This window comes from Ailuropoda melanoleuca, chromosome 12 (assembly GCF_002007445.2).
Source record: "Ailuropoda melanoleuca isolate Jingjing chromosome 12, ASM200744v2, whole genome shotgun sequence".
Lineage (NCBI taxonomy): Eukaryota > Metazoa > Chordata > Mammalia > Carnivora > Ursidae > Ailuropoda > Ailuropoda melanoleuca.
The window spans coordinates 41,609,495-41,621,992 of NC_048229.1; the positions used below are offsets into that span (position 1 = coordinate 41,609,495).

Sequence of the window (12,498 nt, forward strand, 5' to 3'; positions counted from 1 at the left end):
CCTTGGGCGTCCGGCCCCGGCCCCGCCCCGGCCCCGCCCCGCGCAGGGGGACCAGGCCAGGCTCAGCTGATGCTTCACTTCACGTGACGCTGGTGCTGGGTGAACATGGCGGCGGCCACCGGGTGAGTACTGCTCCCGTCCCTGGCCATTGGCCGGCGGCGCGGAGAGGGGGCCTGAGCCTTCGGGCTGATAGCCCCCGCCGCCAGGCCGCGACCCCGCTGGTCGTGCTGTGTGGTCGCGGGCGGCGCGCTTTGTCGCGCGGGGCCGGCGTCCGAGCGCCGGGCGGTTGGCAGAGCGCTCCGAGTCAGGGGCGGCTGAGCTCCCCTCTCCGCTGCCCCGTGGTCCTCGGGGCCACCCTGGCGCTCAGGCCCCACCCGCGCGCGTGGCTGCCCCGCCGTGTGGCCGAGGTGGGGGCTTGGGTCTGCAGGCGCGTTCACGGCCACGCCCCTCAGGCGGGCCGACCGCGTTGCCGGGTGCCCTGGACCGAGAGCTCCCGGGAGGAGGCTGTGTCTGAGAAGGGCACGTCCCCGCTTCCTTCAGGACCCAAACGTCACCTCAGAGAAGCCTTCCCTTAGTACCTATCCTACGTTTTGCAGTCCTTATCTCCTTGTGATAAACTATATAGCACATTTATTTTATTTGTTTCTTGTCTTCTCATTTGGCATGTAGGGTCAGGGTCTTTTCCCTGGTTCACTCCTGGGCCTCACTGGTAAGTGCCTTGCACACAGTAGGTGCTTCCTAAATTCTGCTGCAGGAAAGAATGGGTGAATGGTTCTGGTAGCAGGAAGTGTGGAGAGGGGTTCACCGAAGTGTTGGGGAGAGTGTCCCAGAGGAGGGAACATCCGAGCAAAGGGTGAGTGACAAAGTTTGGGAGTTAAGACTGTGCTGGGGATGGGGGAGAATGGGGTGCATCCTTGTGCTGGAGGGCGTGGTGTCCCAGTTGGCTTCTCCAGACTTTGTCCTGAGGGGTGGGAGCCATCCACAGGTTTTAATCTAATCGGATGTGCTCTTTAGATGATCGTTCCTCTGGGTTGTGTGTGAGTTCCAAGGGAGGCCCAATGATGGGTATGGCTTATGGGCCTGGTGGTGCTGCGGGCTAGGAGGGGAAGTGGTAGAGAGGGGGCACTGCCCTAGATGCCAGGCTGGGAACTGAGATCAGAATGGTGGAACCAGTGGGCTGACTGCATCTCTTTGGGGAGAATGGCAACAGGAAATGGCCTCTCGGTGGCCTCCAGGTTGAGAGAGCTTAGGAAACAGTGGGCACCTGCTGTATTCCAGGGACAGCACTGGGCCTACCCTTAGGTGTTCACAGGCCACTGGGGCAGATGGCCACATGACGCCTGCCATCCACCTGTCTGCCTCTGGTTTGGTGTGCACCGTAGAGGGGCATGGGTTCTGAGCTCAGGGGAGAGTGTGGGTAGGCTTCAATCCCTGGATGACATGTGTGCCAGTCCTTGGGTGCCCCTCAGGCAGAAAACTATGCATGTGAAGTCCCAGATGAGTGTTAAGGAACCCAGGGTCAGATCCTTGAACCCAGCCTATGACCCTGCCTGAAGGAGCAGACTGGGCGATAGGTGTAGGCCAGTGCCCAGATGCAGGTCTGTTGTCTTTATATCTGGGCTGGCCAGGTGGTCACAGGGGGTTCCATACTGGCCTCCTGCTCTCCTGAAGGCACAGAGGAGCCAGACTCCTTGTTTGGATGGGGGTGAGCCTGGACCTGGCCAAATCCTGGAAGGAGGGTTCTTACAGCAAAGCTGATCCTCTGGACCATGGCGGGAGGTGGGGCAGTGGGGAGACACAGAATGACAGAATTCTTGGAGAGGTGCACTACTGGAAGTGCAGGTAGCTTCCAGAGCTTAACAGGGCCTCCTTGGCAAGGGCCATCCCAAGCTAGTAGGGGGCTGCCCTGCTGGACACTTTGAATCTGAGGTCAAACCCTAGCAGCTTTCTTAAAGGGAGGAGGTTTTGAGTGTGTTTCCAGCAAAGCTCTTTGCCCATCTGCACACTCTGATAGATCAGAGTCGTCAGGCATAATGAGGCACTATGCCATCAAGTTATGACCATGGCCTCCCCTGGGAGTCGGATTTGGGTGTTTGTAGAATCCTACCAGAGCGTGGGTCAGGGGAGGCTGTGAAAGTCTCAGGTGACTGGACTGTGATTTGGGGAGCAATGGAAGTCCTAAACTAGTATCTCAGATTCAACTGGAAACTCCAGATGCAACAAGAAGCTCCCCTGGGGAGTGTTTCAGGGTTGATCCTGCTCTGTCCTGCCAGCTTGGGCAGGAGCTTCAAGTATGAGACAGAGGGTCCCATAGCCCCAAGAGGGTCTGTTCTGAAGTCCTCCCCCAACCCTCCACCCCTCATCCCATGACACTTGGTGGGAGGGACCCCTGCCTTCTCTTTGAGCCATGCCCGAGCTTTCCATGGTCAGAGTTGAGACTTATCCACTGCAGCCAGACCTGCCACATGGCTTTTTCCTTTCTCTTCTTTCCTGTGCCCACTCACCTGCTGGCCCTGGAGTGCCCTTGGCCTCTGATGTAACTTTGCACGTACTTGCAGGCCAGCTGAGATGATGATTCCTCCTCCTAGAAACCTTTCCTGACCGCCTGCCCTCCTGACTTGGCGATACAAGCTTCCTGCTCAGAACTGTATAGAGAATCCCAGGTTTTTCCTCTGGTGGGATGCTTCTCCGTGTCAGCACACCTGCCAGTCGTGGTTGAGATGTTGCTTCCCTTCCTGCCACTGCTGGCATCCTTGAAGCCCAGGGACCAGTTCAGTTTGTACCTCCAGGGCCATGTGACCACCTGTGATTTGTGCTGGCTAACATGGTGCCTAAGGAAAAAAAGGGGGATTTACTCTAAATTAGTCCAGTGTGTTGTCCTGCTTTGCAAGGAGGTTCTCAGTGATTGAGGAAGAATGTGGGTGGGAGGGGGACAGAATTCTGAGTAGGATGAAGAAACTCCTGTAATCTTTTTTTTTTTTTTTTAAAGATTTTATTTATTTGACAGAGAGAGACACAGCGAGAGAGGGAACACAAGCAGGGGAAGTGGGAGAGGGAGAAGCAGGCTTCCTGCTGAGCAAGGAGCCTGATGCGGGGCTAAATCCCAGGACCCTGGGATCATGACCCAAGCTGAAGGCAGACGCTTAACTACTGAGCCACCCAGGCGCCCCAAAACTCCTGTATATTTTTAACTGAGTGGCTCCCAGGGAGCTGCTCCCCAGAGGGCCTTTCTTTGCCAGCAAGGAAATGCAGGTGGGCTGCCCTGGGTATGAACCTGTTGGGTCATAGGTCATACCAGAGTCAGCGTTTTTCAGGAGAGAAAGTAACCTGAGGAGTCAAGTTCAGGATCAAATCCTGTCCCCACCCTAATGTGAACCTTGTGCTCCTGGGTAAGAGGTGTCAGGCTGACCCTGGTGGAGTGGTAAGGGTAGGTCTGTGGGAGGTGGACTGGCCACCGAGTGCCCCTTTGCCCTTCCCGGCCCTTTTCCAGGCTTGGTCCTGACTCCGCATAGCTCTCTTTGTCTCGGTCTCTGTGTGTGCTTAGCCCCCCTGACCCTTCCAGCCAGGGTGAGTGGGTTGCCCTTGCTGACAGTCAGCCAGCGGGCTTGGTGCCTGGCCCAACCTGGAGGCTGAGGGTGAGTAAGCAGGAGGTCGTTGGCTGGCCTTTCTTGCCGGGAGCTTAGCAGCGTGGCCCCATCAAGAAGCGGCCTCACATTCTAGTGCAGGGACCTTGTCCTTTTCTGTGCCATGGACCCCATGTACATCAGTGAGGCCTGTGCCCCCTTCTCAACGTGATTTTTTTTTTTTTAAGATTTTATTTATTTATGTGACAGAGAGACAGCCAGTGAGAGGGGGAACACAGCAGGGGAGTGGGAGAGGGAGAAGCAGGCTCCCAGGGGAGGAGCCCGATGTGGGACTCGATCCTGGAACGCCGGGATCACGCCCTTGAGCCAAAGGCAGACGCTTAACGACTGCGCTACCCAGGCGCCCCACTGCGCTACCCAGGCGCCCCTCAATGTGATGTTTTTAAATGCATAAAATAAAACACAGGATTACAAGGAAAACCAATTGTAATGAAATATAGCTATCGAAATATTAATACATTTACAATATAGTAATAGATGGTTCTTTGTTAACCTGTTAATAAAAGCAGCAGGCCTAATAACCACCTTCATTTTGAAGCAGTGATGAATGAGAGTGATATTTTGAGCTACCGTGACATCAGTGACGTGATAGGAAAATGCCTGTGATCTTGTTGGTGACAGATACATATGTTGCTGATACTGCCGTGGTTAGTTGCTGACATTAATAATCGAAGAAAATGCAAACTGGGATGAGAGGTTAAAGCCCATAAAAATATCATTTTTTCCCATCCAAGTAGATGGACTCCCTCAATTCTAGGTGTGAACCCCCATGGGCCTTGGGTTCCAGCCCTGCGTGTGGCCACCAGGCGAGGAGGGGGTGCTCAGCACTGGTTTAGGGGGACAGGAGTGGGTCGCAGGGGAGGCAGCATCACAATTTCCCTGAGGCCGGCCCCACTTGCGGTCACTGGCTGCTTCCCGGGCCCTGGCGGTTGGTAGGGCTGTGCTGGCCCTTGGGGGCTGGAGCTTGTTCTCTGGGTCTCTCTGCCCCAGAGCCAGTCTTCAGGCCCCTGCCGTCTTCCTCGGCCATTGCCTCATTTACGCCGGCACTTGGGGACAGCCTGGCTTTTGCCTTCTGAGTTTTGGGTGTCAGCGATAGCACCAGCGGAAAGCAGGTGGAGGTGTTTTATTGGTGCTCCTTTTGCTGAGCTTGGGGGAGGTCACCTGCACTGGCTCTGGCCCCGATCTTCCCTCACAGCGTTTGGTTTACCCTGGGAGAAATCAAAGGGCGCGTCTCTATGAGCCTTGATTCTGGGGGTGCCCTGCCGTAAGGAGTGACTGCAGCGCATCGGCCCGCCTGGCCTGCCCTTCTCTGTCGTGGCTGAGCCCCACGGGGGCTTAGGTGCCACTGCAGATTTTCTTCACAGTAGCAGCTGATGCTCCCAGTGAGGGTTCTTAGCACGTGTCCTGTCTTGACCTGGGCTGCTTGGCCCTTAGGCCAGAAGGTCCCAGTCCAGGTGCCTGAGGCATGGAGGCCTCTCAGAAGGTTCTGGATGAAAGGAAGCCCAGCCCTTCTGAGAGCCTTCCTGGGGGCACGGTGGCAGGCCAGGTAGAGCTGGTGTCCGGTGTGTTTAAGGAGAGAGGGCCAGGAGAGGGGTGAGGAGCGGTGGGGTTGAGGTGGGCAGGGCTAGGGGGTGGGTGCTGGCTGGAATCGGGCACTTGCAGCCAGTTGTGCTATGGAGTCTGTGTGCCTCTGGCACCTTTGGCCGGTGCCACCTGCCATAGTGCCTTGGCGGTGCCCCCTCTTTGCCCCTGGGGAGTGTGTGCAGATGAAGTGCTCCCCTGGGCCACCCCCTCCACGGGCTTTGCTGACTAGGGGAAAGAGGGTGGGGGGCTGCGGGGGTGCTGGTGGCTGCACTTTCAGTTCCTGACCACATGGCCAGCTGGGATGCAGGCATGTTTACGAGCTACCGCCTCTGCCCTTTGATCCTTGTGGTGGAAAGTAGCAGAAAAGCGGCCAGCCTCGAGGGAGGCCTGGCCCCCATCCAGCCGCTCTGGGATGGTGAGCGGCAGCCCATGCCCGGGGACCCGGCGGGGGGATTCTAGTCCTGCGGATATTGTGGGGTGTGCACGACCCCTCCACCCTTTCTGGCCAGGCTGGGCCCCAGGGTTGTGCTTCCTGCCGCACTGGAGCTGATGTGGCAATTTCTGGTCTGCACAGCTGTGTGGGTGACCCCACTTTGTGACAGTTGTTCACTCAGCAAATATTTGTCGAGTACTTGCTGTGTGCCAAGCAGAGTGCTAGGCACTGGGGCAGCAGTGACCAGAGCAGACCCAGATCTGCGTCCATGGGATTTCCGTTCTTGGGCATGGAGGCAGCCCCCCCAGTGAGCACCCGTAAACACTGGCTGCATTTATGTTAGGAGGTGTTTGTCACTTCAGCCTGGGACCTGGCAGAGCCTCACTCGAAGGGGTGGTGAAGAGAGTTTAATGCAGAATCAGTTTACAGTGCTGTGGGCAGGTTCAGGGGACCTGGGAGAGAAGAGTCGGGAAGCTGGCTGGGAGCCAGTGAAGGCGGTGCTGGGAGAAGGGAGGCCTGGAAGCTGTGGTCCCGCGGGAAGGGACCACCAGCCAGTCGGGTTCCAGGTTCCACCAGGGAGGGAGCAGGGAATGGATTCTCTGTCCTCCCTCCACCCTCTGGTCTCCTGCCCTGCCTCCCAGGGGCTAAATCCACCCAGAGCCTTATTGAAGTGCTGGCCGAAGGGGGGCTGGGCAGAGCAGGGAGAGTGGATCTGGAGGGTGCAAGCGTCAGGCAGGGGAGAGAGCTACAAGTTTAAAGGAAGGCCAGGGAAGACTGTCTTGAGAAGGTGGCATTGGAGCCAAGATGTGCTGGAGGTGTCACCTACTCCTGTGTCCCTACGTCTGAGGAACCCCCTCTGAGGAGCCCATGGCCAGGTGAATGCAGGAGGTGCCATCTGCCCGGCTCTCATGCAGTCCCTGGCAGAGCCGTCTCTCTTGAACCAGCTCTGGGCCGTGCCTGCCTTCCGGGGCCTGCGTGTGTACCTTCTGCTCCCACCCCCCACCCCCGCCCCTGCTGGAGAGCCTGTAGGGCCTCCCTCAGGCACACGTTACACCGGCCTGCCCTACTCCTTCTCTGCCCCCAGTCCTGGCTTGTGGGTCTTCTGAGCCCCCAGCACCCTTGCTGGGACTTGATCTCCATCCTCCTCTGCCCCCTTTGTTCAGGAAGGAGGCAAGGTCCCTGCCTTCCTAGAGCTTACATTTTACCTGAGGACACCAGGAGCAGGGTGACATTATGCAGTGCTGTGTGCTCTAGAGAGGAGTGAGGAGAGTAGGGGATAAGGTTTGGACAGAGTGCTGGAAAGCCTCTGGGAAGAGCAGCCATTTCTGCAGAGGCCTAGATAAAGTGAGAACACGAGCCATCCAGGCACCTACGGAGTGTTCTTGGTGTTTGGGGAAGAGCTGGGATCCCCCTGCAGGCAAAGTTGGGGTTGGATTCACTCGGTGCCTGGTAGCTCTCTTCCAGGTGCACTTGATAGCTGAGGGGGATGGGCAGGGGAGGGCCTACTCAGATGTGCATTGTAAAGGGTCCTTCTGGGTGGGTGCAGAAGAAGCTGTGGGGAAAGCTGGGAGCAAAGAGAGCCTGGAGAGTTCCCTGTGGTTGTCCAGGCTGGAGATGGGAGTCCCCCAGCTGGAGGAGGAGCTAAGGAGATAGGGAGCCTGAGCATGAATGGGGGCTGTGGAAAGAGTGGTCCCCAGGGTCCTGGGTGCCCAGAGGCTGGGTGAGGACTGGGAAGCCATGGGCAGATTGGAAGTGGGGGTCACCATGACCTGGCAGGGGCTACAGTGTGGGGAGGGGTGGGCTGAGGCCCGAGGCAGGGACTGAGGAGAGCGTGGGCCGCTGGGACACCAGAACGGGGGGGGGCTTGAGTGACTCTGCAAAGGATATTTCCTGCAAAGGGGAGAGAGAAATCAGCTGCTGGAGGTGAGTGGCAGTCAAAGGAAGTGTTTTTACTTATGAGGGTGAGGTTCCTGCACATCGGATGCGAAGAGTGATCCTGGGAGGGAAACGTGATGCTGGAGCAATTCGGGAATAGACTTGGGATGCAGGGGCCAGAGGCAGGTGGGCTTTGGGGAGTGGGTGCTGGGAGAGTAAGCTGTTTTCTCAGTGCCTGCTCTCCAGTGATGACTGTCCTCCAGGACAGCACCCCTAGGGTTGCCACTGCCCGGTCCATCTCACCATGGTCCCCTCAGCACAGACAGACTCACCTCGGGCCCTGGTACTGGGTGTCCTGTGTATGTGCGTTGGGGACAGGTGGGTGTCCCGGCCCGGGTTGCTGGGTCTGTGACTTGCAGAGAAGATAGCATCATGCAGGCATGAGGGCAGGGATGCAGTGTTGTCTGGGCCAGATCACAGATCCTTCTCGCATGGATGGTAAGTTTCTTGAGGGCAGGCGTTGAGTGCGTCTGCAAACCATTACAGGCTTTCCCTCCAGGGGCCTCACCTGCCCGCTGGTGAAGCAGGATACAGCTTTCCATCATCCCCACTCTGGGTCCAGGGCTCAGGGACAGCAGGGGAGAGTGGGGTCAACGAGGCCCTGTGGTCCTTGGCAGCCCAGGGAGGGGCTGTTTCTCAGCTTGGACTGAGGGGGGTTCCCCCAGCAGGCTCGGCACTCCAGTCACCTGAGACCGTGGGTGATGGATGTGCTCGGAGGCGCTAACAGAAGCCCGTGTGGCGACATGTGCTTATGTCTTTGCAGACCTTCGTTTTGGCTGGGGAATGAAACCCTGAAGGTGCCCCTGGCGCTGTTCGCCCTGAATAGGCAGCGCCTGTGTGAGCGGCTGCGAAAGAACCCGGCTGTGCAGGCCGGCGCTGTGGTGCTGCTGCAGGGCGGGGAGGACACCCAGCGCTACTGCACCGACACCGGGGTCCTCTTCCGCCAGGTGAGCCTGCCCTGCTGCCTTCCTGCACCTTCACTGTGCACCAGGCCTCTGGTGGGCTGTCCGCCCTCCTCCAGCGTCGGGCCTGGTGGGCCTTGGGGAACTTTACCCCCCTGAAGGAGCTCTCGGAGGGCGGGCCAAGGCCCGGGCACCCAGGGGGCCCTGACTCTGGAGGGGTAGAGCCCTCCTAGCTCTGAATGGGGGCAGAGCTGATGCCAGTCAGTCTCAGCTCTTAGGTCAGAATACGGAAAAATGACATTCCTGGGTCAGCAAGCAGGCAAGAAGGCTTCATGGAAGAGGCGGTATTTGGTGTAGGCCCTGAAAGCCAGGGTGAATTCTGATAAGTGCAGTTGGGAGTGGGTGTTCCAGGCTGGGGGTGGGGGGGTTGTCCACAGGAGTGAGTGGTAGGGGGGTGGTCTGGGCATGGGTGCAGATGGGTAGGCCTGACTTCCTGGGGCCAGATTCTGCCTGCAGCAGGGAAGACGGGCTGTAGAGGGCCAGGAGGAGGCATGGGAACAGGGTGCTGGGCAGGAGTGGGAGGTCCACACATTCATCCCGGCTTGGCCATTGCTGACTCTGTGACCGTCACTGGGCTTTGATGTCTTTGCCCGGGAAGTAGACTAGAGGCGCCTTGAGGTTCTGGAACCCTGAGTGGTGGAGGTTGGCCTAGCTGTAGGAAGCCAGCCTAAATGTGGTGGCCTTGGCTGTGAATCATTGGCATCACTCAGTTTCCAGGAGCAGGAGCAAGGACCCTCAACAGAGGGGCTCACCCAGAAAGCTGGAGAGACCTTGAGCTGGCCCCACTCTCATCGATCCCAGCTTTGCACCCACTTTCCAGATGATGAAACTGAGCCTCAGAGAGGAAATGACTTGCCAGAGGGGGAGCCGGGATTAATTAGAATCCCATCTCTGGACTCTAAGGATAGGGCTCTCTCTTCTCCTCCCTGCCATGCCCAGAGCTGGTGCCTGACATGTTGGGAACTTTTGAAACTCCCTGGGGTCAGGCAGAGCCTAGGGGACATGGCCATCTGGCATCCAGGCCAGGAGGAGGCAGGGAAATGTGAAAGGGACCTGAGTGTGGAGGGGCGGCAAGACGTGGCCTCCCCAGCTGGACTGTGTCCACCCCACAGGACACAGATGGGCTGTCAGCTGCTGAGAGCGATTGCAGTGTTTTTGTCGAAAGCGGCTCCCGCTGAAAAGTTTCCCTGTGCCACGTTCTTGCAGCTGCAAGCGTGCAGTCCCCTGGTTGCTAGAGACGTGGCGGTCTCAGTAAGTTTTCTCTGACTAGTCTTGATGCTCCTGAGGTTTATGTATTCTGTAGTTTAAAAGCCGATCTCCTAAATTCAGCCTTTGGCTCCCTTACTGCTGTTATGCAAGGTTAATTTTAGAAGAACCCTCCTCCACTTCATACCTTTATAACATTATTTGAGCTCAGTGTTTATTGCTAAACACTGAAGTCATCAGCTGCCCCGGGGGTGGGAGAAGGAAGTAAGAAGTCCTAAATGGAGGAATCCATTTCCGTGCAGATGTCTGGCCTGGGTGCCTAAGTCAAGGTGGCATTTTGCCCGCCTTCGGGCATGGGGGCATCAGAGAGGCGCGGTAGCACTGCACCGGGCCTGTGGGGCGTGTGGGCACCCGTGTCCTAGTGTGCCCTGGGGTGCCTAGCCAGGGGCCTAAGGGGTGTGGCCAGAGAGGATTGGAGGTGGGGCTCGGGCACACACATGGACCGTGCTTCCTCAGAGGAGGCTCAGAGCAGGGTGGGAGGAGCCAGCCGGGCTGCCCATGCCAAATCTGGAAGGGGATGGTGGGCAACCTGCCGCTGGCACAGAGGGGCAGAGTGCACAGGTGGGGAACTATGTGAGGCTGGGTGGGGGATGGGCCCCAAGAGCTAGGGAGCCTGAGCTGACTCTCTGGGGTGCTCGATATGACACCCCACCTCTCTCCTTGTGCCTCACGTTTTTGTCCTGCTGACCCGGTAACCAAGGTCCTTGTTCCCGTCACAGGAGTCTTTCTTTCACTGGGCATTCGGCGTCACTGATCCAGGCTGCTATGGGACGATTGATGTTGGCACCGGGAAGTCGACCCTGTTTGTGCCCAGGCTTCCTGCCAGCTATGCCACCTGGATGGGAAAGTAAGGAGCGGTCCGGGCCGTGTGACTGTGTCTGCTGACCACTGGGGTTGGGGCGGTGGGATGGGGGGGCTGGCTTGTGATGGCAAGGAGGGAAGGAGTAGTGGGGGGTAAGGGCAGTGTCAGTGGTCAGGTCCATTTACAGCCTGCTTGGGGCCAGATCCTTGCCTCCTTGGTGAAGAAGGGGCCGCACTCACAGCCTATGGTCATCTTTGTGTTGGAGGTACTATTTCTTAATCTTGAAATTCTGGATTCCCAGCTTTGTTAAAATGCTGGAGGCTTTGGCCCCAGTGGGCCATCACTCCTGCATGGCATCAGTGGGAGATGGCCCCACCTTGGGTGTCAATGGGGGATGTCTCGGGTCAGAGAGGGCAGCCTGGGACCCTTCTCCAAGGCACATCCCTCATGGAGTGTTGCTGGATGCCTGCTCTGTGCCTGTCTCTGGCTCTGATGGAGGCCCTGCCTCAGTCAGCTCACCTGTGAGACAGGGCGGTGTCTCTAGGCTTGTGCTGTGTGAGGAGTGTGGGACCGGGGCCTGGGCTGTGCTCGGAGGCCTCCTCCCGATTGTCCATGTGACCTACCAGCTCCAGGGCCCTTGGCCATGTCTGCCCCTTGTGCCTGCTCAGAAGTGCTGAGGTGGAAGCCGTACTTAACCATGGGTGCTCGAGGCACTCGGGGGATCCTGCTAAATGCTCATCACATTCGGCGTGTCATTTCTTCCTGGAGAGTGATTCTTCTGGGCTAATGACTCAGTTGCAGCCCTTGCTGCCTGGTGCCCCTGAACACTCGTTACCAGGTGGGCTGGTGGGCCTGTGGCTGCTATAGGGAGCTGCTCCGTGCAGAGGGCCAGGATAGGGCCTCCCCCACCAGCCCTTCAGTGCAAATTCCAGAGCCTCCTTTGTTGGCCTGAGAGGTACCTCTTCTGTCATCTTGTGGAAGGGTGGTTCCACGTCACCCAACTCTTGCCTCCCCGTCCTGTTGTAGCCCTGAGAGTCAGCCTTCATCATACTCCTGGTTGAATCCTTATGCCTGCCCTGCTTTAAAGAAGAATAGGTTCCGGGTGGTGGCATGGCCTGTGCAGGTCCAGTGTGTCAGTCTTGCTGGAAGCTGGCCGGATGGCGGGGCATGGCCTCCTCACAGAGCAGGTCTTGTCACTATTGGGGCTGCTGAATCCTTATCTGTGGGACAGTGACAAGGCTGCTCGTGAGACACCACCAGGGCTGTCATCATACTGATGGGCACTGTGGGGATGGTTACCTTTGTGACACTGAAATGAGGTGGTAAAGATGCCAGGGACAGGCAGCCAGAATATTTGTGGCCATTGCCGTTGGAGAGCTGGCCTCTTCTCCCTCCTGCTTGACTCGGGTTGGGACCTGGTGACTGCCCTGATGGGTGAATATGGCAGGGTCATCTTGTGGCTAGACTCCTGGTTCTTGCTCATGGGACACCTGCCCTTGAACCCAGCTGCCATGCTGCGAGGAAGCCCACACTCACCCATGTAGGGGGACCTTATGGATGGGAGTGGGGCCCCGGCTGACAGCCAGACCACCCACCAGAGTGGGTGACTCCAAGCCCCAGCCTTCGAGTCCTCCTGCTGAGGTCCCACACCTCATGGAGCAGAGATAAGCTGTCCTCTCTGGGCTCTGTGCCAAGTCTGAACCTTCAGAGTTCGTGAATGTGAAAAATATCAGTATGGTTTGCTACAAAGCCCTGTAACTGGTACAGCTGTGGTGAGGAGTTTCCTGGTGGAGTGTAGGTCTGGTCTTGGTAAGAGGATTCTTCCAGAACCCTTCCTGCACACGAGGTGATCACAGAGCTGTGGCCTCTGCC

At 57.9% G+C, this 12,498-nt stretch overlaps 1 protein-coding gene across 1 annotated transcript in view; it reads left to right on the top strand.

Moving 5' to 3' along the window:
* The first annotated feature begins 45 nt into the window (after positions 1-45).
* Positions 46-12,498, top strand: part of PEPD (peptidase D) — a 115,613-nt gene continuing 103,160 nt past the window's right edge. Inside the window, exons 1-3 of the mRNA XM_034672751.1 lie at positions 46-122; positions 8,360-8,543; positions 10,544-10,671. Of these exons, the coding sequence (XP_034528642.1) occupies positions 106-122; positions 8,360-8,543; positions 10,544-10,671 (329 nt within the window). The 5' untranslated portion in view covers positions 46-105. The remainder of the gene's footprint in view (positions 123-8,359; positions 8,544-10,543; positions 10,672-12,498) is intronic.